Genomic DNA, 27,896 nt, shown 5'->3' with positions numbered 1-27,896 from the left:
ACATTTCTGAGGGCCTAAATAGATTAAACAGAAAGAACCTACTTTTAAAAACAAAAACAACCAGAGGCCATAATTTTGAAGTAATTTGCAGAAGGACTGGAAGGGAGATGAGGAGTCTGAATCTCACTGCCTGAAAGGAATGTACTGGAATGCATTTGAAGAGCTGTGACCTGCAGGGCTGTCCATCCAGGACTGGAAGGTGGGGTCCATTTGTGGGTTTTTTTTCCACCAACACTCAAGCACAATAAGGTAAGTGGCCTCCTTGTGTGTCATATAGTTTCCATGAGCCAATGATTACAGATGAGCAGAACACCTTCAGAAGTGTGGTCAGATCGTGAACACTGGCCCATAGTATAAACAGTGAGTCATTCAAATTGTGATCCATCTTGTGAATATCTTAAGGTGAGTATTGGCATTAATTAAAATGGACCATATAGCATCTGAATTAGTTTTGAAATTAAGATCTGCCGATATGCAGCATTTGTATGTATTTATTCCTGTCCATTGCAGCTTGTATAAAATATTTTCTTTGGAGAACTAATGTCAGAGTTGTGCCTTTTTGAGTTATTTTGTTGATAGTAGGACATTGGGTATAGTGGGAGCAATTAAGGATTAATTTTAAGCTGGAGACATAGAATAATCAATACCTGTAACCAAATTGTAGTAAGAAGATTGAGTACATAAAGATGCCAATACAGTAGTTATCAGTCTAAATCATTAATAAATGTTGCAAAATCCACTGGTAACAACCTAACAGTTATCTAAAAAAAACATCAACCACCATCCTTTGCCTCCTGCCACAAAGACAGTTTCAGATCCAGTTTGTAACTCTATGTGGAATCCCATGGGCTATGACTTTTTTGACCAGCCTGCCATTTGAAACCATCGTCAGAAGCATTCCTAAAGTTTACGCAGTCTTCAGCAAATGCCCGCATCCACCCCGCTTGCTATTTCCTCAAACAGTTTAATGAAGTTTGTCAGATCTAACCTTTCCTTAACAAATCCATCCTGACTGTTCCTGATTAATGTGTGCTTTTCCAAATGAAGGATTATGTTGTCCTTTGGAAAGAGTTCCAATAATTTGCCTATCACGGAAGCCTGCGAGTTATGTATTAATAACCTTTGGATTTCCTTTGATTTTACTTGCCTGTAATTTTTCATACCCTTCCTTTGTTTTCCCAATTTCCCTTTTAATTTCACTCCTTTGCTTTCTGAACTCTTTCAGACTTTCTGCTATAATTAACTCTTGATGGTTGACATAAATTTCTCTTTTTTTTGCCTCATCCTACCCTCTATGCATCTTGTCACACAGAGGGCTTTAGATATGGCAGCCCTACCCTTTTTCTTTGTAGGAGCATATTAACTCTTCACCCCTTGAATGTTCTTAAATGCCTCCCTCTGTTCCAAGGATGATTTAATTTCAGGTGACTCTTTCCAATCCCATTTTGCAAAATCGCATGTGCAATTTGGCAAAATCACAAGTGAAGGTGGTACTTAATGCCTTTGTGGGCTTAAATGTGGATAAATCCTCAGGACTAGATGAGATTTATCCCAGGTGGATGGGGGTCTGGATGAGATTTTTAAACTTTCTTGGCCACAAGTGAGGTACCAGATGACAGGAGGGCGGCAAATATGGTCCTCTTTTCAAGAAGGCCCGCAGGGAAAAGCCTGGCCTGACAGACCTGTGACCCTAACATCAATAGTTATTTGGATGTTGTTGGAAAAAGTTCTGAGGGACAGGATTAATGATTACTTGGAAAGGCAGGGACTAATCAGAGACAACCACCGTGGCTTTGTCGAGGGCAGATCTTGTCTGACCAATCTGATTGAACATGTATCGATGAACGCAAAGCAGGTGATGTGATTGAAATGAACTTTAGTGAAGCCTTTGACGAGGTCCCAAATGGGTGACTTGTCCAAAATATCAGGGCCCATGGAATCTAGAGCAAGTTGGCAAATTAGATTCAAAATTAGCTTGGCAATAGGAGACAAAGGGTGATGGTAGAGGGTTGTTTTGTGATTTAAATGGCTGTGATCAGTGCTGAGATCCTCGCTGTTTGTAATATACGTGAATGATTTGGATTTGGATGTGGATGTAGGTGGTGTGATCAGCAAGTTCGCAGATAACACTAAGATTGGTGGAGTTGTTGACAGTGGGGAAGGTGGTCTACAGGATGGTACTGATGCGTTGGTGAAATGGCAGATGGAGTTTAATCCAGATAAGGTGTGAGGTGATGCATTTTGGAAGCAGTCATGAGGCTCAGACACACACCATGAATGGTTGGGTCCTTGGGAGCATTGAGGAACAGAGGGATCTTGGTATGCAAGTCCAAAGATCCTTGAAGTTGGCAGTGTGGGGAGATAATGTGGTTAAGAAGGCATGTGAGATTTGGCCTTTATTAGTTGGGCATTGAATACAAAACCAGGGAGGCTATGCTCCAATTCTTTGACACGTTGGTTAGACCTCAGCTGGAATACTGCTTGTGGTTCTGGTCACTGCAGTATCGGAAAGATGTGATTGCTCTGGAGAGGGTGCAGAGGAGATTCATCAGGATGTTGCCTGGGGTGGAGCGTTTTAGTTATGAGAGACTGGAGAAGCTGGATCTGCTTTCCCTGGAATGGAAGATTTTAAGGTATTCGTATTGGTTTATTATTGTCACTTGTACCGAAGTACAGGGAAAACCTTGTCTTGTATACCGATCATACAGGTCAATTCATTACACAGTGCAGTTACATTGAGTTAGTACAGAGTGCATTGTAGTACACGTAAACACAATAACAGTATAGAGTAAATTGTCACAGCTACAGAGGAAGTGCAGTGCAGGCAGACAAGCAGGTGCAAGGTCACCACAAGGTAGATTGTGAGGTCATAGTCCATCTCATTGTATAAGGGAACCATTCAATAGTCTTATCACAGTGGGATAGAAGCTGTCCTTAAGCCTGGTGGTACGTGCCTTCAGGCTCCTGTGTCTTCTGCAAAGAAGAGAGAATGACCCGGTTGGGATGTGGTTGAGGAATGTCAAACTATAGGAGGTATAGACAGGGTAGATTGCAGGAATCTTCTCCCTTATCAGAGGTGAATAAAACCTGAGGACAAAAATTTGGAGTAAGTAGGCAACAGATTTGAGGTGGATCCTTCTCACCCAGAGAGTCATGAGGACCCAGAAAGCTCTGCTAGAGAGTGTAGTGAAAGCAGTCACATTTAAGTATCCAGAGGAGCATTTGAATTGTCTCAGCATAGAAGACAATGGGCCAAATTCTGGAAAGTGGGATTTGTACAAGTGGGTGCCCACAGGTTGGTGTGGACTTGTTGGGCCAAATGACCAGTTTCCATGCTCTATGACTCTCTAAAGTTAACTGTATCTTCATTGATGATCTTCACTCCTATTTTATCTTTCTCCTTTTTCATAACAAGGGTAAATCAAACTGAATTATAATCACCACCACACAATACTCTCCCACTGCTACTCCATCCACTTGCCCCGATTCATTTCCTTAAACTGCAGTCAGAATTACCTCCCACAACCCATCCATCACCCCACTGTGTTCCTCCTTGTTGGTTTTGCGACATACTATCCAGAAAAATTATTTAAAGTAAGATCTCCTGGGAAAGTTCTCTTGGAATTTTGTGCCCTCTGCACCCGTTACACTGACTCTATCCCCTTTAACATTATTCCACTATTATGGCCCTTGTGGTTTTGCACTCAGTGGAAATTTGCTTACCAATGTGGTTTCTTCTGGGCAGTGTAATTACCCTTTCTTTTGGTCTTTAGTTGAAATTGTCGAGCCTGTTTTGGTGATCCTTTGAATGTCCCTTTCCTTGATTGAGATTGTTTCTTTAACCGATTTTCCCACCTCCTATCTTTTTTTAACTGAAAGCTCTGTAGCTAGGCTTGTTAAAACTTCCAGACCTACCTGTGTTCAAGTCATGTTTCATAATATTATATTTGCATTTCCATTTGTGCCTTCAATTCATCTCTCTGATTCACAATACTCCCATTTAAATACTCTCATCCCCCTGCCAAGCAAGTTGAAATCCTTCCCAACAGCATGAGCACATCTACCCGCAAATGTATTGGTCCCATCCCTATTAAGGTGCAGTTTGTTCGGCCTGTTCCGGTCCCAGCTTCTCCGCACTTTCCCTTGTTTATAGCGTTCGGTATGAATGGAGACATTATTCTGCTGCTAAAATTCATTATATTAATGTTAACACCGTGCAGGATGTGTAGTATTACTGACTGGGCATGAATTTCTCGTCATATCAGATGAAAGGAATAAACAACGTGTGGAGTAATAAATTATCTGCAATAATGGAAGTAGCGAATAGCAGTGAACCTTTGTGTTCAGTCTGGAAAGAAGTGTTGCACCCCACATTAGCAGAGTTTAGGGCTGCTCCTCATTTTGATCTCTGTCACTGGCCTGAACTTGGTTTATCAGGACACAATTTTAAAGTTTGTTGAAGCCATGAAACTTGGAAATGGTTTAAATGACAAAGCACAGCAGGAAATGAACAGATGAAAGTTTAACAAAGGAACGTGTGGACTGATTGATTTTGATGAGAATGAGGAGAAGCACTAGCACTATTAATTAAATACTGTTTTGTAGATGGTACAGGAATAGAGAGACCGAGCTGGACACATCAAAGATAAAAGTGGTAGGGCAAGTTTAAAAAGTGCGGTTTAAGAAAAAAAAGCAACTGGGATCTTCGGGTTTTTATGAGTGGAGGCCCAAATCATTTATAAAACACTGGTCACACTATCGTCGGGGAAATGTGGCCAAATCTAGGTAGAGCACTCTAGAAAGGATTATAAGATCTTCAAGCTGACATTGAGGAGATTTACTAAATTGATAGCCGGGATTAAGGACCTCACTTGTCTGGCGAGACAAGAGAAACTATATTTATCTGTCTACATGCAGAAAAGGCTACAGGGAGATTTAATAGGACTCTTCAAATTTAGGAGAAACTCTTCCCAGATGATTTGAGGACCAGGCAGGGGACACAGTTAGCAGAGCTCCAGTGTTGCAGCTCCAGTGACCCAGGTTCAATCCTGAACTCCAGTGCTGCCTTTGTGGGTTTCCTTTGGGTTCTCCAGTTTTCATCCCACACCCTCAGGACACGCGAGTTGGTCAGTTAATTGAACACCGTGAGTTGACCTTTCTGTGGAAGTGAGTGGTAGAATCTGTGAGAAGTTGATGGGAATGTGGGGAGAATAACATGGGATTAGTGTAAATGAGTCCATGAGGGTTGGTGCAGATTTGGTGGGTTGAAGAGCCCTGTTTTTGTGCTGTTCTCTATGATTAAGGATATTGAACAAGAGGATACAAACCATGAGGGGAAAAAAAACATTCTACACAGCATTATGTGGAATCCTCGACATGAGAAGTTGGTGGGAGCATAATTAGCAAAGGTTTTCACAAATAGCTTGGATAAATACTCAAAGGAAAGTAGTTCCATGGAGGAATACCAAAGGAGTGCAATTAGATAGTTGTTTCCTCGAATTAGCACTGGTATAATAGCTGAAGAGCTCCCTGCTGTGTTCAATCAGTCTAGGGCTCAGCTTCACTTCATTCAGTTTGTTACTACCTGTTCATGTGAATAAACTCTGTCTTAGATGTTTCAGACTCAGTTATAGCAATGCCAGTTTCAGAAGGCCTTAACAGCTGACCAAAGTTCTCTGGAAACTTGAAAATAAAAAAAAACTGCAGAGGTTGGAAATCCGAAACAAAAGCAGAAAAACACTCAGCAGGTCAGGCAGCATCTGTGGAAAAAGAAACAGTTGATGTATTAGTCCAAGACTCTTCATCAGATCTGGAAGGTGTACGTGGCTGAGTCCCGTACCTGATGACGAGTCCCGGACCTGAAATATTAACGGATTTGCCTTTTGCAGATGCTGCCTGACCTGCGACGGGGTCTTGATGTCATCAAGAAGGCTGAGCAGCCAATTATCAATGAAGCTTCTCAAAATCAATAAACCAGACGGTAAAATTCGCAACACATGCAAACTGCTGGAGGAACTCAGCAGGTTAGGCAGCATCTATGGAGGGAAATAAACAGTTGCCGTTTTGGGTCGAGACCCTTCATCAGGACACCCATCTCGTGCAGAAGCAGGAAACGTTGGAGACACTCAGCAGTAAAGTTCACAGCTTCAGTTAATATTATTGTACATAATTAACATTATGTACATGTGTAAGGGCGCAGGATAATAATTGGGACATGGAAGTAATGTTAAAGTAGAATCTAAAGTGCCACAAATAAGCAGTATCAGTGCTCGGGGGCTGATGACATTGTGAAACAATCATCATGACTTACCATTGAAAAGCTACTTTTACCTCAAGTAACTCAGCATACTGAGTATTTTACAGTGAAAATAGTTTTTAAGTACCTCAATTTGCCATCAGGTCCTTGAATTGTGAATATATCTGCAGCAACAGCACTATCTCTGCTCTCCCCCCCCCCCCCCCCCCCCCACCCCCACCCCTCCCAGTGGCTGATGGAGCAGAGAATTTACAGGCAACCCCGGTATTACAGGGGTTTACATTCCTAGAAATAGATCTGTAATCTGTATCACAACTTTCCAAACTCAAAGCCAAGACATGTGTACAAGTATCAAGAAATGCAAGATTTAAAATTTAACATCTTGTGTTTATTTATTTGGGTTTTATTTTCACATAAATTCTGTGAGAGTGCATTTTTATTCCATTTCTCAGATATTTTGGTGGTGATTTCTGAATTCCAGAAGGGTGAATTTCTGTTTCTCAAATTGCTGTAATGTGGGGGGGTCACCTGTAATAACACTTGAACTTCCACATTAAGGCAGCAGAGTCTATATTCCAGAAACAATTTCAGTTTCGTGAACTAACGATGACAAACACTGACAATTGTACTGTCATTGCAACCACAAAACCATGGCCTATGTATGTGCTGTTGTGTTTTGGAACCACTTAAGTGAACATTATTGTGCCAATTGTGCTCTCAAGTGACGATATTTAATATGTCTCTCCTTAATTTGCTTAAATCACATCTGCAATTTACATGTTTAGGATCTGTCAAATTCCTGCATCTTTAAATTTATTGTGTTAAAATATGCACATCATTCTCCTTGGCTTACCTTTGCTTTCATGATTTTCAGAGTATTTCAAGGAAAAAGGGAAAAAAATGAAATCTGTCTCTATAATAAGCATTTCTCAGGATCATAAAGCTGTGTGAGACCAATTTTTCTTTCAGTAGATATCCGTGACTGCCTTCTGTTCTAACACATCATTAGCTTGCAGTTGTCTTTGTCAGACTTCGGTGTTTGAAGGGTTTCCTTGATCATACAATAGGGAACATCTTGAGAAATATAGCAATACAAACAGAGTAATGTTATTTCAGGTTTAGATCATGTTCTTGTTTCTGAGCTCTAACTAAAGTTTACTCATCAATCCACACTGGGGTTTTCAGGAGTGAAATCTGAACAAGTTTGCTGGTTCACGTGCTGAATACTGTGTCAGGCAGCTGGAGTTTACTGTAAGCCTTTACTGTGGATGGGAGGATGATCACTATAAGGAGTGCAGTGGTGCAAGGAGAAGATCATCATCAACTCTTTAGGAAATCAGGAATGGATAATGAACATGACCTTGCCAGTGCAAACCATTCCCTGAAAGCAAATGTTAAAAATGTCATTGACTTTTCATTTTGCCCCTCTGTTTCTTTGGAGCACTTTAGAAGTGTCCTCAAAGATTTTATCTTCAACGGGCCTTTGGGAAAGCAACAAAGTAATGGGATTAGTTTTAGATTATCTTGCACAGACGCATTGCCTAAATGATCTCTTTTCATGCAGTGAGCAGACATCTTTCACTATTTATTCCACTTGCTAAACCCCTCACAGTTGGAAGACTAGTCGATGCACAGGTTGTACTTCGTAACCTGTCATTAATATTTCCCCATTCTTGCCTTGAGAAAATGAGCAATCTTCGGGCTGAGCTCCAATAAAATCCTGAAGTGATAGCTGGAAGTTGGGTGAGCGATGCTTGATGTGACTTGTTTAATGTGTTTTATCTCTTATCTGCATTGATCTACCTTCCTTTTCAGGAAGCAGCAGGAAGAACCTAAACCTCTTGGATTTGTTCAGTTGATTCAAGTGATCTGGTGGAGGAGTACTCATCCAGGAATAATACCTTAGCTGTGAAGCATTAGGTCACAATCAAGAAAGAGTGGATGTTATCCAATCTTGCATGAAGACTCATTGGCATGTTGTGGATTGGACTCTTCAGGGTTAAGTTTCCTGACCAGCAGGTTATCCCACAGTGATTGAACATGAGATTTTCTGATCAATTGAAATCTTATAGTATGCTCTGTTCTGAATCTCAGTTGTCCTGTCTTTCTACTTTTCCTTTACATTTACATGGATTTTTAAGTACAACTAAGGCAACAGAATTCCAAGAATCCAAAGAATAACTGTAGACCCCCCACCACCACTGCCCACCACCACCACCACCACCCCCCTCCTCCCCCAGAGGTGTGCAGAAGGTGGGCCCTGCAGGGATGTAGCTCCTCAACCCAATTGCAACTCAGCACATTAAGAATGCAAACGTGTATAGATATGTGCATAATACCCGTCTATTCAAAGTGCCCGGAAAGTCATATTTAATTACCCGGACAAGCTCCTGTCCTGAGATAACCGATTGTCAGTCTAATCAGATCTTTGATGCTCATGAAATCTGATCCCTGAGCTTTTTTGTTGAAAACAGTGCAAATCATGGACCATGTGCACCTTGCTGTTTAACTACAACACAATTTATATCAAAGTCTAACCTAATTAGTTTGAACCCCTAACCTAGACTATGCTGGTTTTAGTACCTAAAGTTTTGCAAGCATGCATAAGTGTATTGAAATGTACCTCTTGGAAATGCAAATATGATTTATTTAACTTAACATAAACCTATTTCTTACACTGTAGTATCCAGAAATTCATTGCTTGTCGAGAATACCCTCAAGCATTTATGCCGTTGATCCCTGAAACCGCAAATTTATATTTCTAAACACCATGTGAAAAGGGTGACAGAATATCACTCTGTATTAATTACCAAATGATATAAAACTGAAGGATGGCGGCAGATTCAATGATGCATGTTTTGGCTACATGTCACTGGATTTGCTAACATATCTGAGACAAATCACTCCTATCTCGGACAGAAGCAGAAACGGGTAACGTTGGAGACACTCAGCGGGTCAGGCAGCATCTATGGGAAGGGGAATGGAGTTAATGTTTCAGGTCAAGAGCTTTCATTAGAATGGGGAAAGAGAGAAAGCAAGTCAGTTTTAAGTCACAGAGGGTGAGGGAGGGATGGAGAAAGGGAATATTTCTGATGCCAGGTTTGCTTTGGTGATGCATTGCTTACAAAGCTTTCTGGTGGATAGGTTACTGAGGACAGTTAGAAAAAAACAAATAAAGTGACATGTAAAAGTTATGACATGCAGGTCAGAGCTGTTGTAAAGAAATGAAGCCAGAAAGATAATGTTGGAAATGTCTCGCAGATCAGGCTGTCTGCAGAGAGATTAAAGCTGAATTTAACATTACAGATGGATAATCTTACAATAGAACTGGCCATTTCTGATGCAAACAGGAAAGTAAATTACCTAAAGGTGTTGAATTCCATATTGAGTCCCATGGTACAATGTGCCTGGAAGGAAGATGAGGTGTTGTCCCTCAAGCTGATGCTAGGCCTTTTTATTAACAGTGCAGGAGAACACAGACTCTATTTGGAGTGGTAGTAGGATGGAGAATTGAAGTGTCAGGAAACTGGAAGCTTGCAATTGCTCGTGCAAACTGAATGACGGTGCTCTGCAGAGTGGTTATCCAATTTGCATTGCTTTCTCTAGTGTAGAGGAAGCCATGTTGTGAGCACCAAATACAGTGCACTAGATTGGAAGAAATGCATGTGAATCTGTGCTTCATCTGGAAGGACTGTTTGGATGGTGAGAAGGGAAGAAATGGCACAGTGGTGCAGCTAATGGAACTTTTGCCTTGCGACTCCAGACATCCAGTTTCAATAATGAGCTCGGGTGCTGCTTCTGTGGGGTTTTCATGTTCTCCCTCGTTCCAAAGATGTGTGTATTGGCAGGTTAATTAGCCACTGTAAATTGCCCTGGGTGTGTCTATAAGTCTTAGAATCTATGGGGGAAATTGATGGGAATGTTGGGAGAATAAAATGGGATAAATATAAACTGGTGCTTGATGGTTGGTGTGGACTCAGTGGGCCAAAGGATTGTTTCCGTGGTATGACTCTGTGAAATAAAGGAACGGTTGTTGTTTCCCTGCTCTTGTGTGGGAAGGTGCGAAGGGCAGTGGTTAATGGAAGGGTGGACCAGGGAGTCGCAAAAAGAGTGAGACCTTCGGAATGTGGAAAGAGGAATGGAAGGGAAGTTGTATCTGCTTGTGGAGTCTCACTGAAGGTGGCAGAAGTTGTGAAGGATGATCAATGAATGCAGAACCTAGTGGAGGGGAACTCTATTCATTTTCTGGCAGGGATGAGAACCACGGTGTAGAAAATGGATGAAATGTGATTGAGGGCTCTGTCACAGTGGTTGGGGGAGTCCACAATTACGGAAGAAGGGAGAGACCTCAGAGTCACCTTCGTGCAGCAGACATGATGGAGGTGAAACAAGTGCGAGAATGGAATGGAGTCCTTACAGCAGGGCTTGTGGAAATATATTTGAGATGGTTGTGGGACTCTGTGGACATTGATATTTTTTGCTAACCGAGGTGGAAACCGAAAGATCCAGAAGGGAAGAATCAGAGGTGGATCATGTGAAGGTGAGGGAGGGGTGGAAATTGGCAGCAAAAGCAATGAAATTTTGGTGTTGCATGCAAGTGTAAAAAGATTCAACAACACAGTTGGGAGGTGGGGAAGGGCCTCAGTGGGACTGAAATAAGATCTGTCCCACATTGCACAAAAAAAAGACAGGCTTAGGTTTGGCCATTGTGAGTGACCTCTCTGTATCCATGACAGAATTTGGACTAATGTTATAAATGGACTTAATTTGGAGAAACCAGTTCAGGATTGTATTAATCATAAACTTCCACACTCAGCTATTTAACAAATTGAATAATGTAGTTCTAAGCAGTGATGGTGATTGATGAATAAAGTGATCCACACTCACTTTCTCCTCTGTTCTGATCCAAGTTGCTGACCCATTTAAAAAAAACAATAATCAAAGCATTCATCATCTTTAGCACTTTGTCATTGCACTTTCTTCAAATTACGTCCATCCATGGCACAGGGAATCTGTTCTTAAGCCTGTTATCTACAAATGCAGAACAATTGCATTACATGTTCCACATGACTCAGTAAGTATGTGATATTTTGGCCTTATCAAATATAATTTTTACGTTATATCAAAATAAAAGTTGAGTGACCAGAAGTACTGCTTTCCCACTGATTCTTCTATTTAAGGTCATGACAGTGGGGTGAAGCAGCCACGATCAATTTGAGCAGGTATGGGGGGGGGAGGGAAGAGGGGGGTGGTGGTGGAGTGGAGATGGTCTTCTGCCGTTATCATTTACTGAAAATAAACACAAAGATTTTTGTTATTCCGTGGCAGTTTGATCTGCCATTTTTGAGGAAACATTTGATAAGTGATGAGGTCCTGCTTGATAGTTCCACGGGAAGCAAATTTTGCAGAGAACATTGAGCAGACTGCATCCAAACAATGTCACTGTTTACGTAGTGAGAATTGCTGCTGTCCTTCTGCGCTGCAACCCTCTTTGAGAAAAAGGACTTTTGATGATCCAACACCATTATAGTACAAGCCCCATCCACAATACAGAGACAAGGACTTTTGCCAGGAAGCTGAGTTTTACCTCCTAGCTTAGCCAGCTGTCAAAACTGTAACACTCTGATTACTTCTAAATGTCTCAAACATTGAAATATTTTAAGAAACCTTAAAAAAAATCTGTTTTAAAAGTACAAAGAAATGTATAAACATATACATAACTGAAATGACTAAACAAATCCAAATTAACAAGCTTACTTTTGACCCTCGGTTATTTATCTCCGTGGAATTGAATGTGGAAGCACTCTCTGACCAGATCTAACCTTGCTCGGGATGTCTGTGCAAATATCCCACAGTAAGTAATGGAGAATTGACATTACTTTGCATTCTCAGGGTGGACTCCAGCCCAGTGTTGTTTCACTGAAACAGCAGCAAACCTATTACCACGAATTTGGGACTTCTATATTCACATGGAAAGCCCAAGGATTCTCATGATTGACCAGGAAAATGCCGATTGTTACTTTGGTCAGAATTTGGGAAATTAATTTCTTATCCTTTGCATGGAGCTAGATTTGGAAATAACTGTTTTACACATTACTCTGAGGGAGAGAGGATGGTAGTTAAAATTAATCCTGGTTCAGCACAAAATGCCTTTTGGATGTGATCCACTTGTCATTGAACAGTCAGCTAGTCTGGCAAGAAGGTATCAGTTCTTTTCATGTCCTGAACCACAGGTGAATTCTTGATTCACTGTGGAAAGCTTAAAATTTGAATTAGACTTGAGGTGATTTCAAACCTGACAAATATGTCACGAGTTGAACCAAATGTACTACTTTTTGTACATTAGGTTGAGCCTCAGAAACTAAAACCTGACTTGCTGGTGAACAGTCTCTGGTACACAATCAATCTTGTAAGTGTCACATGTGTTAAAAGTTTTGGGGCAATGACTTTTATTTCAAAACAAAGAATACTTTTCCAAGAAAAATATGGACAATGGTTCTGATCTTTTGCCTTTTCATACTTCATTCCCTTGTGTGTTACATAACATTGGTGGAAAATACAGCAGCAGTTCAAGACGTAAACTGGGCATAAACTTGCATTACTCTTTTCTATGCAAGTTATTTTGGTTTCCTTTTATTTGGAGAAAAATGGGAAAATAACACTGGGGCAAAAAAAAAAGCAGGACATGCTTTTGTACAAGTTGTTTGGGAAAAGAAGTAGGTAAAAGAAGAAATGATGCTGCAATTGACTTGCAGCTTCTGTGTTTGTAAAAGGATGATTAGTTGGCCCTACTGCTCTTGATAATCACACAATAACTCCTGCTGCAGTTGCATGCGTGTAGATGTAAGGTGATAGTAAAGATCAGCCACTGCTGTCACTCACTCGAGGTTAGCCAGCAGGTCACTGCTGGAACTTCTGTTGACATCAGAGCAGTAACTTGTAAGATGATGCCTTGCGTCCACAGAATCACCTCGACACTCTAAACCAGCTCCAGCAGGAGATAGTATGGGGGATAGTTGGCCAAGGGCACAAAGAGTGTTATATTTTGAAAATTTTATGTCATGAAATGTTGTTCCTGAAGTATAATACCTTGTTACAGTGCCTGATTTTAAATGAATATTCTGACAAAAAAATCCTTAACTTTGTAGAAAATGGTTGTACATATATTAAAATTATTCAGTTTCTGCCTCATACAATGAACCAAAGAGACATCTGATAACATTCCATGAACCCTTTTTCGTAGCAATGTCAATTAAGTGACATAATGAAGGGATGGAAGACACAGAAAAAGGAGGGGTGGGAATTGTATTCAGTGATGCCAGATTACTTTGATTTGGTCCTTTAAACTATTGATCTAAGAATGATTCTTCACTTTGCCGGTCTATTTGATTAAAATAGGTCAGCAGAAAGACAATGCATGCTTTCAATTTCCACCCTGAAATTTGTTTGTTGCTGGAAGAATCTCAAAACAGCAAAGTGTGATCTCTTAATTCCTTTGGGTCCAGGGATGCAATTATGTATCTTGCAGTCTGCCTGGTTTGAAATGGGGTCTGTAAGATAAAGCGGAAGCGAGCTCATTGAATAGTGAAATTTATTTGAGAGTATGTCTCTTTGTTTCTTTTCTTCAGACTAACATGAATACACTGTGTGCAGTCCTTTCATAAACAGAAAAACAAGTCTTTGCTTTCAGTAAAAAGACTTTGAAGACTGTACAGATCTTCTATTGTGCGTTTATAATCTTTTGCTGTTCAATGAGAGGGAGGTCTGTTCTACAAACACAAATGTAACAGATATCCAGAAAAAGAAAATTAGCAAACTTGTTTTTTTTTGGTGAAAGGGTAGAGAGGTTCATCTGTTGAACTTTGCAGCACTGATCTTTTTATTTCTCAAGTCATTCAGCACGGAACCAGGTCCTTCGGCCCATCGTCTCTATGCCGACCATCAAGGACCTATCTTTATGAATCCCATTTACCAGGACTTGGTCTATTGCCGTCTATGCGTTGGTGATTCAAAGTGCTCAGCTAGATACTTCTTAAATGTTGTGAAAGTATCTGCTCCACCAACCCCTTTGACAGGGCATTCCAGATTCCAGCTACCCTCTGAGTAAAGAAATTCTTTCTTAAATCCCTTCTGAATCTCTTACTGCCTACCCTAACTCCATGCCCTCTAGTTTTAAGTGTATCTGCTATGGAGAAAACCTTCCAACTTTCTAGCTATCTGTGCCCCTCATAATTTTGTATATATTTACAAGGTCTCCCCTCAGCCTTCAAGAAAAACAAACTCAGCCGAGCTGGTCTCTCCTCATAACTGAAAGAAACATCCTGGTGAATCTCCTCTGTACTGTCCCGGTGTGATCAGTCCAAACTATTGTGGGAGCCACGGTGGTACAGCTTGCAGAGCCACTGCCATGTAACTCCAGCAATCCAGGTTCAATCCTGACCTCTGTTGCTCTCTGTGTGGAGCTCGCCCGCTCTCCCTGATGATGTGGGTTCCCCTGGGTGTTCCGCGTTTCCTCCCATATCCCAAAGATGTTCAGGTTGGTAGGTTAATTGGCCACTGTGAATTGACCCTAATATGTAGACAAGTGATAGAATCCTGGGGAAGTTGATGGGAATGTGGGGGGTGGGGGTAGTGAAAATTAATGGCGAATGGACAGCTCTGTGAGCCAGCTTCGGCTCGATGGGCTGAAATAGCCTCTCTTAATATCACGAAATGGTATGGCGACCAGAATTATACACAGTGTTCCAACCAATCTTTTGTGAAGATCTACCATAACCTCCCTGTTCTTATATTCTATGCCTTGGCTCATAAAAACATCCTATTTGGATGTATCACGGCTTGGTACGGCAACTGCTCTGCCCAGGACCGCAAGAAACTGCAGAGAGTTGTGAACACAGCCCAGCACATTACGGACACCAGCCTCCCCTCCTTGAACTCTGTCTTTACCTCTCACTGCCCTGGTGAAGCAGCCAGCATAATCAAAGGCGCCACCCACCCGGGTCATTCTCTCTTCTCTCCTCTTCCATCGGGTAGAAGATACAGGAGCCTGAGGGCACGTACCACCAGACTTAAGGACATCTTCTACCCCACTGTGATAAGACTATTGAACGGTTCCCTTATACAATGAGATGGACTATGACCTCACAATCTACTTTGTTGTGACCTAGCACCTTATTGCATTGCACTTACTCTGTAGCTGTGACACTTTACTCTGTACTGTTATTATTTTTACCTGTACTACCTCAATGCACTCTGTACAAGCTCAATGTAACTGCACTGTGTAATGAATTGACCTGTATGAACGCGATGCAAGACAAGTTTTTCACTGTACCTCGGTACAAGTAACAATAATAAACCAATACCAAAGGCTAATATCCCACATACCATCTTCACCACCTAATCTACTTGTGCTACGACCTTCATGGATCTTGTATGCCGAAGTATCTCTGTCTGTCATACTCTCTGGGTTCTTGCCATTTGTTGTGGTTGTCCCCTCTATTAATCCTCCCAAAGTGAATCACCTTGTACTTATCAGAATTAAAGTCCATCTGCCATTTATTCAGGTGGAGAGTGAATGGAAGAAAAGCACGAGAAAGAAAAACTAATGCGGATAATCATTCCATTCTTTCACACATGGTTTAGATTTTTTAAGTGCACCATTACTTGTCTCTCAGAGAACCTCCTTTAAAGGAATTTCTCCAAGCTCTGCACAAAATGTTAAGATTAATAAGAACTGAAAGCATTCGGCTGTCTGGGTTTTATTTTTCTTAGGTTGTGTTTGAAGTGAGTGACTCAACCAAATGGAGATTTCAGTGTTTTAAAACATTCTAACATTGATATAGAAAATCTATAGCTTTTTATCCATTTGAAGTTGTCTACTTCAACTGACGCATGCAGTTTGTGTGTGATGGATTCTTCTAAATTCAGTTTCTATCCAGAGAGAGCAAGTAAAACTTGACAGGAGCGTTGTCAAAGCAAAAGACCTTAAGCTGCATAAGAAGATTAAAGCAAGAGGCTAAAAGCTGAGTCAAAATGGAGGATTTTAAGGAGCATCTTAAAACAAGATAGAAGAGAAACAGAGAGGTTTAGGGAAGGAATTCTGAACTTGGGGCCTGAGTAACAGAAGGTGTGGCTAGCCATTGTTGACCAATTGAATGTGGGGATGTTCATGATGCCAGTTTGGGTGAGTGAAGACATCTCAGAGGGTTGTAGGGATGAAGGAGATTGCAGTGACTGAGAGGGTTAAGACCAGGAAGGAATTTAAATGAGATTGAAGATTCTCAAATCAATGTGTTGCTTACCAATATCTGGTCTAAGTCAGGAAAATGAATAGAGCTTGACGCAAGTTAGGATGTAGCCTGCAAAGTTTTAGATATCCTCAAGATTACAGAGAGGAAGGTGACCCAGAATGCGGTGGAATAATGGTCATATAGGAGACAAAGGGATAGCTGATGGTTTGATCTGAGGCAAGCTCAGTGGAGATAGAAATAGGTAAACGGAGTGACTCTCAACTCTGCGGTCAAATGTGACACAAAGGCGCTGAACATTTGGGTTTAATGTTAGGCAGTTGCCAGGGCAAAGGATGGCATTGGTAGCTCGGGATGGAGTTGGTGACAGAGAGCAGAGATGATGACTTCGATCTTTCCAATATTTAGTTTCAAATATTCTGTCTGTCTAATTCTGGATGTGGAACAATCAGCTTGACTATTTGGAGACACTGAAGAGTCAATAAACGAGGTGATGAGCTAAAGTTGACTGTCGTTGTACAAGTAGAAACCAGTGTCATATTTTCAGATGTTGCTGACGATGAATTGAGAAAAAGAAAATCTAAGGAATTCTTTTGGGAAGTGAGAGAGAAACACGCAAGGATATAATTTGCAAATTGCAATAAATTGATATAATCTTGATTTAATTAAGCACATTTATATTTCCAACGTTCCAGCAATATTAAAATTAAGTTCACAACAACAACCGAAAATGCTGGAAACACTCAGCAGGTCAGGCTGAGGAAAGGGAAGCAGAGCTAACATTTCAGGTCGAAAACCCTTTGTCAGTGCTCTACCAGTGTCTGGAATTTTTTAAAATTTTCATGTACTTAGAAGAAATTCATTCTTGGTCACTGGTGCGAAATGAGCTGCCCCTTAACTTTCAATGCCATTTAAATGTGTAAGTGTCAACATCTGCATATAAATGTTACTCAGTACTTTTAACGAAAGGCTAATAGCACAAATCACTGTTAATTACCTCTCCCCAAGATCATAGTATTCTTTTGAGGAACTTTCTTCATGGGAAATGTGCAAGGCAAAATAAGGAAGAGGTTTTTATTTTGCCACACATAAGGAAATGACACTGGAGACGCGTTGGCCTGGATATTGCTCAAAGCACAAGAAAGGTTGGAAGTTCTGCACACATGTAGACAGAGAGAAGACACAAATTCACTCGCTCTTAGTTAGTGCTCTTTATTTTACTGAGCTCTGCTAATGGGAAAGTAGCAAAACTCCACCTTGCTGAAATTCCCCGATATTTCTGCTGTTGTATCAACTCATGAATCCTCCTTTGAGATACTGCAGGATGAGGATTGTGGGGAAGGCCAGTAAGAAGATAAGTTTCTAGTTTTGGAATCGTAAAATCACAGAGTCACAAAGTACAGAAACGTCCTTCGGCCCACCACGTTCATGCTATCAGAAACCCATCGAACCAGTCCCAGTCACCAGCAGTTGGTCTGTAGCTTTCTACGCATCGGGATTCAGAGGCTTGTCTAAAATCTTAAATATCGTGTTTTTACCTGCCTCCAGCACCCACTCAGGCAGCGCATTCCGTAGTCCAAACATCCTCTGAGTGAAAAAATTCTTCCTCAGATTTCCTTTAAACCTCTTACATCTGTGACCTCTGGTTTTTGATACCTCTGCTATGAGGAAAAGTTTGCTGCCATCTCCCACATCTGTGTGCCTCGTAATTTTGCATATCTCTCTCAGGTTCTTCCTCAGCCTCCTCCACTCCAAGGAAGTTTGGTTCATTGTTCTTAGTTATTTATAATTTGTTTAATATGTTAATTATTAAAACTGTTTGAAATGCCTTATTCACTTTGTGTCAATTTTTAGAAGTTATTAAATTTTAAATTGTTTTTAAATGTTTCTGAACATAGACATGATCATCATCTATTATATATTCTGAGATGGAGAAGCTGGGGACTGGCCTTTGGCTGTCAAAGCTATAAGGGAAGTTTCTGCTTTGTATCATTTGATAACCAACTGCCAATTGGGGCCTTGTCACTGGATGCCCCAATGTTTCAGGTCGTCAAGCTTCATATTTGGATCGGATAAGTTTGGGCATCGGGGTGATCATAGGCACGGATTGTGGCTCATGCCAGCAAAATTGAGGCCATTTTGTTTTTAGCCAAAGAGAGGCTAAACAATTAAGAAGATTCCTTGCTTCTCTGGCCAAATGCCAGCCACATTGGTATTTGCTTTGATCCTTTGGCCAACTAAGTTAACAGGTTGGCTAATGTGAAAGAGTAACATCACTCACTAAAGTGCCATTGGGTATTAGAATAACAGTAGCTGTTATTAGAATAACAGGAAGGCTGATTTGCCTTCCCACAGTCAGTTCGTTCAGGAGTGTTTAAGATGTGCAACCAGCATCTGATCTCCAACATCAGGGAAAATGGGATCAATCTGAATATTGTGCAGTCTTATAAAACATACTGGTGAATTAGTAATTAGTTTTGAGTCTCTCCCAAATCTTATTCCCATTGGCTACAGAGGGCCTCTGATTTGCAACTGTTTCACAATGTCGCACACATTTCCATTGTGCGAATGAGCCCCAAGGGAAAATAGTGGGGAGGAGAGGGGGAAATGTGAAATGCTGAAAATATAATCGTCCTCTGCTTGTCTTCCCCACAGGGAGGTCTGATTGCTCTGTTGCTTCTCATCCTCATCTTCACAATGGCGTTGTACGCCCGGCGGAGATGGTGCAAGAGGCGGCGGGTGCCTCAGAAGAGTGCCAGCACGGAAGCCACTCACGAGATCCACTACATCCCCTCCGTGCTGCTGGGGCCGCAGGCCAGGGACAGCTTTCGGAACTCGAGGATACAGGCCCACAACTCGGTGGTGGGGATGCCTATCCGGGAGACGCCCATCTTGGATGACTACGATTGTGAGGAAGAGGAGAATCAACTTCGCCCCGAAGCATGTAACAGAGAAGACGATTTTGGAAGCCAGGTTACTCGGACGCTGGAGAGTCTGGGCAGAGGAGAAGAGAAGAAGCCGAGTTTTGCAGGTTGGGTTGTTTTGTTTTCTTATTATCTTCCTTGTTATTTTACTGGTCCTTATGAACATTTGACGGATTTATTTAAATTCCAACATAATATAAGGTGCTTGTGCTTTATGCTTTAAAAAGTAGACAGGCAGCAAATGAGCTATATAAAACCTACTTCGTGTCCTTGTATGATGAAGCTTTATTTGACAAATCTTAAAAGCAAGCACAGAGCTTGCAGCATCCACTAATCACAATGTCACTGATAAATGGGGTTTTGCACAAACAGGCTATTTTCAGTCTGTCTGTGGCCAGCAGTTTTAAAGCATAAAAGCTTAGATAGGAGGGAACAGCATGATCAAGTCACAGGTACGTGCATTTTGCAGCTCCACTGCTTTTTAAAAGCTCTTGCAAAATGTGTTAATTCACATCAATTAAGGCAGCAAATATAAAGGATGTTCAGAAGAATAAGCCAAATTAAGTGCAGGACCATCAACACAGTGCAAACCTCGAGATGGACTCTTTGTTTTTGTACTGCTGTAGTTTTTATGATGGTAGAAAATTCCACAAAATTTATTATGAATATAGAATTGGAAGTGCTATTTGTGAGGATTTTTTGCAACCTTTTGGAGTATCCTATTTGCAAGTCGTTGCTTGTGTTTGACCACTGACCTTAAATCGAGAAGATTATGGTCGATTTTCCATCTTGCTTTTGCCTCAGCTTCTATTTTATTGTTAAAACCATTCTTTAGGTTCATGTTGGTATATTCACAGTCACTGAGCTGCATAAAAGGCCATGTAACTCATGCCGTGGTCCATTCATTGGGTGAACTAATTGTAAAACACCAAGCAAGTAAGTTTGATTGAGTGACCAATTGTTAATGGAGAGAGAACCATCACCAGGGAGAAATTTGTCTGGTCATTTCCATTTAAGGTTATCTATGACTGGTTGTACTCTGCAGGTTCGGTAACATTGTGGATTGCGTAGGAGACAGGAATAATCACTGGCTCATGTTCTTGCATACACTTAACACTGATAACCAGAGATGAATTTCTTCTCCTATATCTTTTTCAAGTTAACTAATTTAACTTGGCTCTAGAGCTCCCTGCTGAAGAAGAACAAAAATCTCTGAACTGTATCAAATACCAATGGTTCCTCATTTAAAATAAGAATTTTGGAATGGATAAAATATTGATGAAATTTAAACTTGGTTGTGCTTTGTGAGTATGTATGTGTGATTGAGCACTGTCTCTCTATCATCTGATCAATGGGGTTCTGCACAATAGGCTATTTTCAGTCTGTCTGTCCACTATCATCTGACCACATCTTGTGCCCAGTCAGCTTTCATTGGCTCAGTGTACTGTCAACTATTGGGTTGACTGTTATTGCCTCAACTATTAAATAAGATTTCATGGATTATGGAATGATCATTCTGAAGTGCAACAAAAGCTCCACAGATCCGAAGTCTGCAGCCTCATTCATTGTAACTTTCATTAGACTGAGTAGCCTTGTGGACAGGACAGTAGTGAGGAAAATCCAGGGATCCTTTTGCTCTTTGATCTTGAAACAAAAAGGATGAATGATTTGGAAGAGGTAAATTCAGACACTGCTTTGAGCTAAATTTCAACAATTGAGCTTGTGCTTGAGGTGTTATTGGTTCTCTATGGATACGTGAGGTAGAATAGGTGGCACGGAAACCATCAGTCAGGGACTTGTCATGGGCTTTGTGGTCTTCCATGCTTATTTCACCACATGGTCACTGGGTCTGAGCCCTTTTCTTCTGTGTGCCTCTCAAAATGTGGTTTTCTACCAAAGTCGGATGAAGAAAATGATGCAAGGGGGCAAATATTGCCCCACTCCGCTCCATTCCATTTACACCCCAATTGTGCAACTGCACTGAGGCACAGAAAGGGAAAAGGCGAACAGGAGCAGGGTAGGCCAGGCAAGGCTTACTGTTCTTTTGTTACATCAGGAAGACCCTCGCTGCTCCTTCAAAATATAAAGCACACTGAAACATTAAATGTATTTGGGCTTTCTTTGAGTACCTCGTTTTTGCTGCTGATGATGCAGAAACGTCAGTGAGACCCTGTGCAGCATAAACTCCAGCTGGGACAAGCACGCATATTTTATTGTAAAAAGCTCTCCAAAGAAAAATATGAACCAATTCAGCAGTGAGCAGAAAGTGTGCAGTTTGCAGTCTTCAATATTCAAGGATTGTTCATTTCTAGGCCTAGTTTAGACCTTCAAAACAATTTGTAAGAATGTCAGTTTTGTTTGTTGTCCATGATATCATGGTAGAAGATTATGTTAAAATTAACTAATATTTATTGCAAGCTACTTTTGATGGTCAATTTAAGATATTAAAAATTGCCATACAGCTGAAGTGGGCTTCAGCACTGAGTTTCAGTGGGTTATGTGACTGTGGGTAGTACGTATACCAAATAGCAGCAGCAGGATCACTGGTAATGTTGCCCTGCTCTGACCTCATGGTGTTAAGGCCAATTACAAAAACCTTCTTGCAACCTGATGCAGCCTGAATTTGTAATTGAGTTTGGTTTGGTTTTGTGCATTCTCAACCCAGTTGGGATTTTTTTTTTGATAAATGAACTGTCCATAGCGAAGTGAAATGCATTGTGAGTTTTCCAAAATGAAATTGTATCATACATTTCTACACGTGTAATATATGTACACATAGAATCAGTGAAGTTATGCTGGACTGAATCTGTTCAACTTTGTTCAGGAGAATAGTAAAGTGAAAGAAATGTTTGCTGGAACTGATCTGCCTGACTTTGAAGTAAAGATTTTCTGTGGTTTATCTCACTCCCAAATATTTTTGAAGTAGCTGCCAAGTTGATGGTGGTTATTTTTTAGTACTTCCAATCCTTCATGAGGTATTTCAGTCTGGCAGTTTACCTAAGGTAATTGATAGGTTTTATGAGTAAGAAGAAAGATTTTATTGCCTGATACTTTCAAACTCAAATGTAGACAGAGCAGAAAACAAAAGTTACAGTGGTTTGCATGAGATCTGCTGGGGGTTTGTGATTCTTCATCAGGACAGTGCAGGGTCTGTGGGACATCACAGAAAAGTATTCCAGTCCTTTAATTACTCTAAGATATTGAACGTGGGCCATTGAGGAGGCAAGATTTTTTGAGTCTTGTTCATTATCAAAATAAAAGACCAAATAGATTAATCAACTGTCAATACTATGCATCACCATTCACAGAACTAAGACATTTATTGATCTGATGGTCAGTTCCGTGTCTTATCTCAATGATAAAAATAAGTTGTATTTTCCAATTCTCAAGGCATGATTTTATAATTCTTTCCAATTTCATCCTTGCATCCCCTCCCAATAGTGAATACCGCAGAGCACTCAGTACTACCAAAAGTATTAAAAGTTTTAAAAGGACGTTCCCATCTTGGACAAACTGGATATTTGTATTCTCCCTCAAATCTCTTGCGTTTCGTACCATGTGGGCAGATTCGTCTTGCTTAGTCCAAGTCTGCTATTTCATAAGCAAGTCTTGGTTCCTCATTGATTCATATTTTCAATATAAAAAAAAGGCTTATCATCCAGATTGTTAAAACATTCAAGGCTATTTCCCACTTAGATGTTTTATTCTCTTGTGTTATCTCCACAAACCTTGTTATTGCCAATAACAAACATCTTAAAGGGAAATAGGCCTGCTGTTCTGATACTCTGTAAACAGCTCGTTATTTAGAAAATTGTAAACTTCGAAGACTGATCAGCAGTCTTGATAGGATTAAGTAAAGGATACTTAATTCCTCATTGTGAATCCATGCAGTGCACACTTGGCATCTATTCTTTTCTTGAGTTGTGGAAGTGCAGCTGCAGTCGGGTAGTTCCACAAGTCTTGTTGTCAACAGGATTAATTACACATGTATAGAAAAATAGCTTTTCTGCTAGATGCTAAACCGTGTATCATACAGGCAAATTTGAACATATAATCTGGAGTGAAGGGGAGCCAGAGGTCTTATCCTCAAGTTTTAAATCCAGACAATCTCTTCCTGTGATTCAGATGAATGCCAGATATTCCGCGACTGTTCAAAGGGTAAAATGGAATTCAAATATGCCTCAGAATTAAACCTATTCATGGCTGTTCTTTATACATAAAACATGAATTAAAAGTTTTACAACCATTTTGAAGCTAATACAATGTAATTCAATTTCTTTGGAGAAATAATGTATCCCACATTCTCGTTGACTCAATGCAGATTATACCACACTTCTACACATTAGGTACAATTTACAGTGGCCAATTAACCTACAAACCTGTGAAACTCACAGATTGGATGTGAATAACCCTGAAGGGAAAAAAAACGTGATACCAATTTCTTAAAGCAGATATCATGTTAGCGCCAGATACAGCACTAACTGAGCAGATCAAAAATGTCTGAAGCTCATTTTCCAGGTGCCAGAGCCCAAGCCAGTGTTCCTACCTCATTAAGCATTCTGAGGGTACGGAGCATCATTAAGCATGTGAACTTTGTTAAAGTTTGCAGAAGCCAAGCTTTTCAGGTTGAAAGAAAGATGCCTGAGGAGTGACATTGCAGCATTGATATGTGGCTGCTGATGCATAAATAAGGTAAATCGAACTATTTCCTTTCAATTGTGAGAGCAGCTTATGGGGGAGGAATTTAAACCATTAAAGAGCAACTATAGAAATAATGTCAGGAAGTTCTTCACACAAAATGGTAAATTCAAGATCTGGGTAGATTCAAGAACTCCAGATTTGTTTAGGAATTAACTGGATTTTGCAATGAGAGAACCTGAGTCATTTCAGAGCAACTAAGTTGAGCTTCCTCATCTAAACTGTATATTGGTCAAAAAAATTATTCATTGTATGTTGTCGTCACCTGCCCATACAGGTCTTTCATTTGCAATCTCCCACCCAGGCAGAAGGAGAAGATCTTGGGGATGAGTATTGGGGAGAAGATTGATGGTGGCAGGAGGGAATGATTGGAGGAGAGAAGTCCGCTGCAGTTGTAATCAGAGAGCAGATCAGTGTGGGTGAGAGAGATGTTTGTGGTACCTGGGGAGAATATTGGTGTGGCCGAGGACAAGTTCTGTAAGCGGATTAGAGATATCAAGGAGGAGATTGCAGGAAGTCAGCAGGGATGATTGACAGGTGGAGGTAGAGAGAAGGTAAATGGGGAACAAGGTAAATCCAAAGGGCTTTGCCCAGAGAGGACAGCGGGAGGGGTGGATACCAATTTCAAGATGAGGGTGGTCTCTCAGGAGGTGAAGATCAAATTTGTCATTACAGATTCTTTACTGCCCGACTCCCTGGTATTCGCCCAGCCAGAGGACCACTTGAAGCAATGAAGAAGCAAGTCTTAAACCTTTGGTTAACCTCTACCTCTGCAGCTGAATTCAACACGGAATAGCAGATGTGTAATTTTAAGAAAAATTGTGAAAGTGACTTTAATTGTACAAGATAGCACTTCAATTTTTAGAAGCACACTATGCAAGGATAACTTAATACTGGGCAGTGTATAAAGCACTGCACCATGCAGTAAAATTCTCGGCTATTGTATTTTAGTGAATCAATGCTACCTAATATAGACCGTTTGTCTCTTTGCTTACTTCCTGTAGTGCAGAAAACAATTACTCATTTCCGTATGCATCTAATTGTTGCACTTTTAAATGAACGGTTTGTATGTGAAGCATTTTGAAATATTTCTGAGCAACATTATAATGTTTCACAAAAAGTTTTTTTTTAATCTGGTTTAGGTAATCATAGACTGAATTCAATTTAGTCTCTAGTTAGGCGGCATCTGGAGTACTGCATTCAATTCTGTTTGCCCCCATTACAGGAAGGATGTGGAGGCTTTGGAGAGGGTGCAGAAGAGGTTTACCGGGATGCTGCCTCAATTAGAGGACTCTTGCTATGAAGAGAGGTTAGATAAACTTGGGTTGTTCTCTCTGGAGTGGCAGAGACTGAGGGGAGACCTGATAGAAATTTATAAGCTTTTGAGAAGCATAGATAGAGTAGACGGCCGGTGTCTTTTTCCCAGGGTGAAATGTCTAATACGAGAGGGCGTGCATTTAAGGTGAGAGGGGGTAAGTTCAAAGTAGATGTTTGGGGCAAGTTTTTTTGTTACACAGAGAGCAGTAGGTGCCTGGAATGTGCTGGAGTGGTAGTGGAGGCAAGTACGATAGAGGTGTTTAAGAGGCTCTTAGATAGGCACATGAATGTGCAGAGAATGACGGTATACCTTATCCATACCCCTCATGATTTTATAAACTTCTATGAGGTCACCCCTCATTCTCCTACATTCCAAGGAATAAAGATCCAGCATGGTCAACCTCTCCCTATACTCAGGCCTTCTAGTCCAGGCAGCATCCTGGTAAATCTCTTCTGCACCCTCTCTGGTATGACAATGCTTTCCCATAACAGGGTGACTCAAACTGTACACTACAAGTGCGGTCTCACCACCAATGACTTTTGTAACTGCGACATAATGTCTCTACTCCTGAACTCGATGCCCTGACTGATGAAGGCCAGCATGTTAAGCGCCTTCTTCACCACCCTGTCTACTTGTGTGGCCGCTTTTAGCGAACTGTGCACATGTACTCCCAGATCCCTCTGTTCCACAATGCTCGTCAAAAGAGGTTTAAGAATTGTACTCTGTTTGCTGAAGTATTTGGATTTTCTAATTTTGGCAAATAATTGTTGAAGTCTTAAGGAATTTCAGGTGCGCAGTTCTGGTTGATTTATAGAATTAGGGTGCGGGCATTTGTTCCTGTAGCTTCCAGTGGTCATATTTCTGAATGTATTCCTTGCCCTCTGCACAATGCTTCATGTGTGCATCTTGAAATAGTTTAAAACCTTTTCTTTGACAATCTGAAAACCACTTTAGGAGATGTATTGTGTCTTCAGAATATAGTGCCAAGTTGTCCTGAAGGTTCAGTGGATGAATGTACTTCATTATATCTTTCTGGATAGTGCATATTATGAAGGTTTATAGATTGCAACTTTTTTTTTTACCTTCCAAGAGCTTTTCTCCCCCCTGAATAGCTCAACAGTCCTCGTTGTGGATGCACAATTCATCTACTCCATATAAACTGCAAGGAAAATGTCACATATATAAATAGGGTTGAAACGAAAGGTTCAAATCAAGCTGCTTCTCCAGCAAAGTTATGACTTTTATGTATTGGTGGCTTTTATTTCCACTTCGTTATCTTCCTGAGGGCTGTTTATATTCTGCGAAGCTCCAACTGTGCAATTGAATTGAAATGTCAAAACTTGACTTGGATTCACTTCATAGTGAGAAGCAGGGAAGAGTATAATGCCAAGAATATCCACTGAGTGAAGAACTGACAGTTGGCGAATGATGAAATCACTGTGATATGAAGGTTTCCCTTGCAAAGGGAAAAGCACATCCCCATGTAAGCTGTAGTCTTAACAGAAGCAATGTAGAGAAACAAAAGGAAAACCGGTTTGTTGTTTGATGTGCATCTTTCTCTGCTGTTTCAAGAATGGGGAGCAAGACAGTGATGGCCATTATAGCGTGTGACTTGCAGTTATAATAAGTGCCATCTTTCCTCCATTAGAGCTCTTTAAAATTATGTAAGTTTTTTTATAGAGTGTTTATGGAGGAAATATTTCCATTTGTGGGAAAGTCTACAACCGGAGGTTTTCAATGTCAGATGGTCACCAAGAAATCCATTTGGGACTTCAGAAGAGAATTGTTTACCCAAATGAGTGGATGAACGAGCTCCTTTTGAGTGGGGTTGAAGCAGGAAGTACAGATACATTTGAGGGGAGACTGGACAAGCTCATGAGGGAGAAGGGAACAGAAGGTTATGCTGATAGATGAGAAAATACAGGAGAAAGTTTGAGTGGAACATAAACATTGCATTGATTGGTTAGGCTGAAAGGTCTGTTTTTGTACAGTTTCTACGTGATCCCATGAGATCACGAAAATTTTCTTTGTCAGTGAATTTTCTTTGTAGTTACCATTGTAAGAAGTGATTGTCACTGGCAATGATTGCTTGTGATTCATGCTGAAATTGGTTTTATAACAACAATCTTTGTTATATTGGTTGGCTTCGTTCATATTAAATAACAAGGTCATGTGTTGATTTAACCTGTTTTCGAGGCACAAAACTATCTTGAGAACATGGTCAAAACGTGAGGCGTATAGATTTCACGCCAACTCCCTTGTAGGGCCATGCAGTGCAGCATTTGGAAGAAGGTGTGGAACCAAACGCCTATCTGGAAGAAACAATTAATCTCCAACTCAACAATACAGCCTCCTGGCTTTGACCTGCCATGTAAAGTATGAAACACTTTGCAGTTGATTGAAACAAGAGATGGCGTCAATTGTCATTTGATGCACAAACAATCCTTTTGGGA

At 40.7% G+C, this 27,896-nt stretch overlaps 1 protein-coding gene across 6 annotated transcripts in view; it reads left to right on the top strand.

Annotated features, from left to right (window-relative positions):
- LOC127581979 (astrotactin-2-like) overlaps positions 1–27,896 on the top strand; it is a 1,282,697-nt gene that overhangs the window by 314,990 nt on the left and 939,811 nt on the right. For all 6 annotated transcript variants that reach the window (XM_052036829.1, XM_052036827.1, XM_052036825.1 and 3 more), the window contains exon 3: positions 19,159–19,534. In XM_052036829.1, coding sequence (XP_051892789.1) covers positions 19,159–19,534 — 376 coding nt within the window. The remainder of the gene's footprint in view (positions 1–19,158; positions 19,535–27,896) is intronic.

This window comes from Pristis pectinata, chromosome 23 (assembly GCF_009764475.1).
Source record: "Pristis pectinata isolate sPriPec2 chromosome 23, sPriPec2.1.pri, whole genome shotgun sequence".
Classification (NCBI taxonomy): domain Eukaryota; kingdom Metazoa; phylum Chordata; class Chondrichthyes; order Rhinopristiformes; family Pristidae; genus Pristis; species Pristis pectinata.
This window is presented reverse-complemented; position numbering and strand designations above follow the sequence as displayed.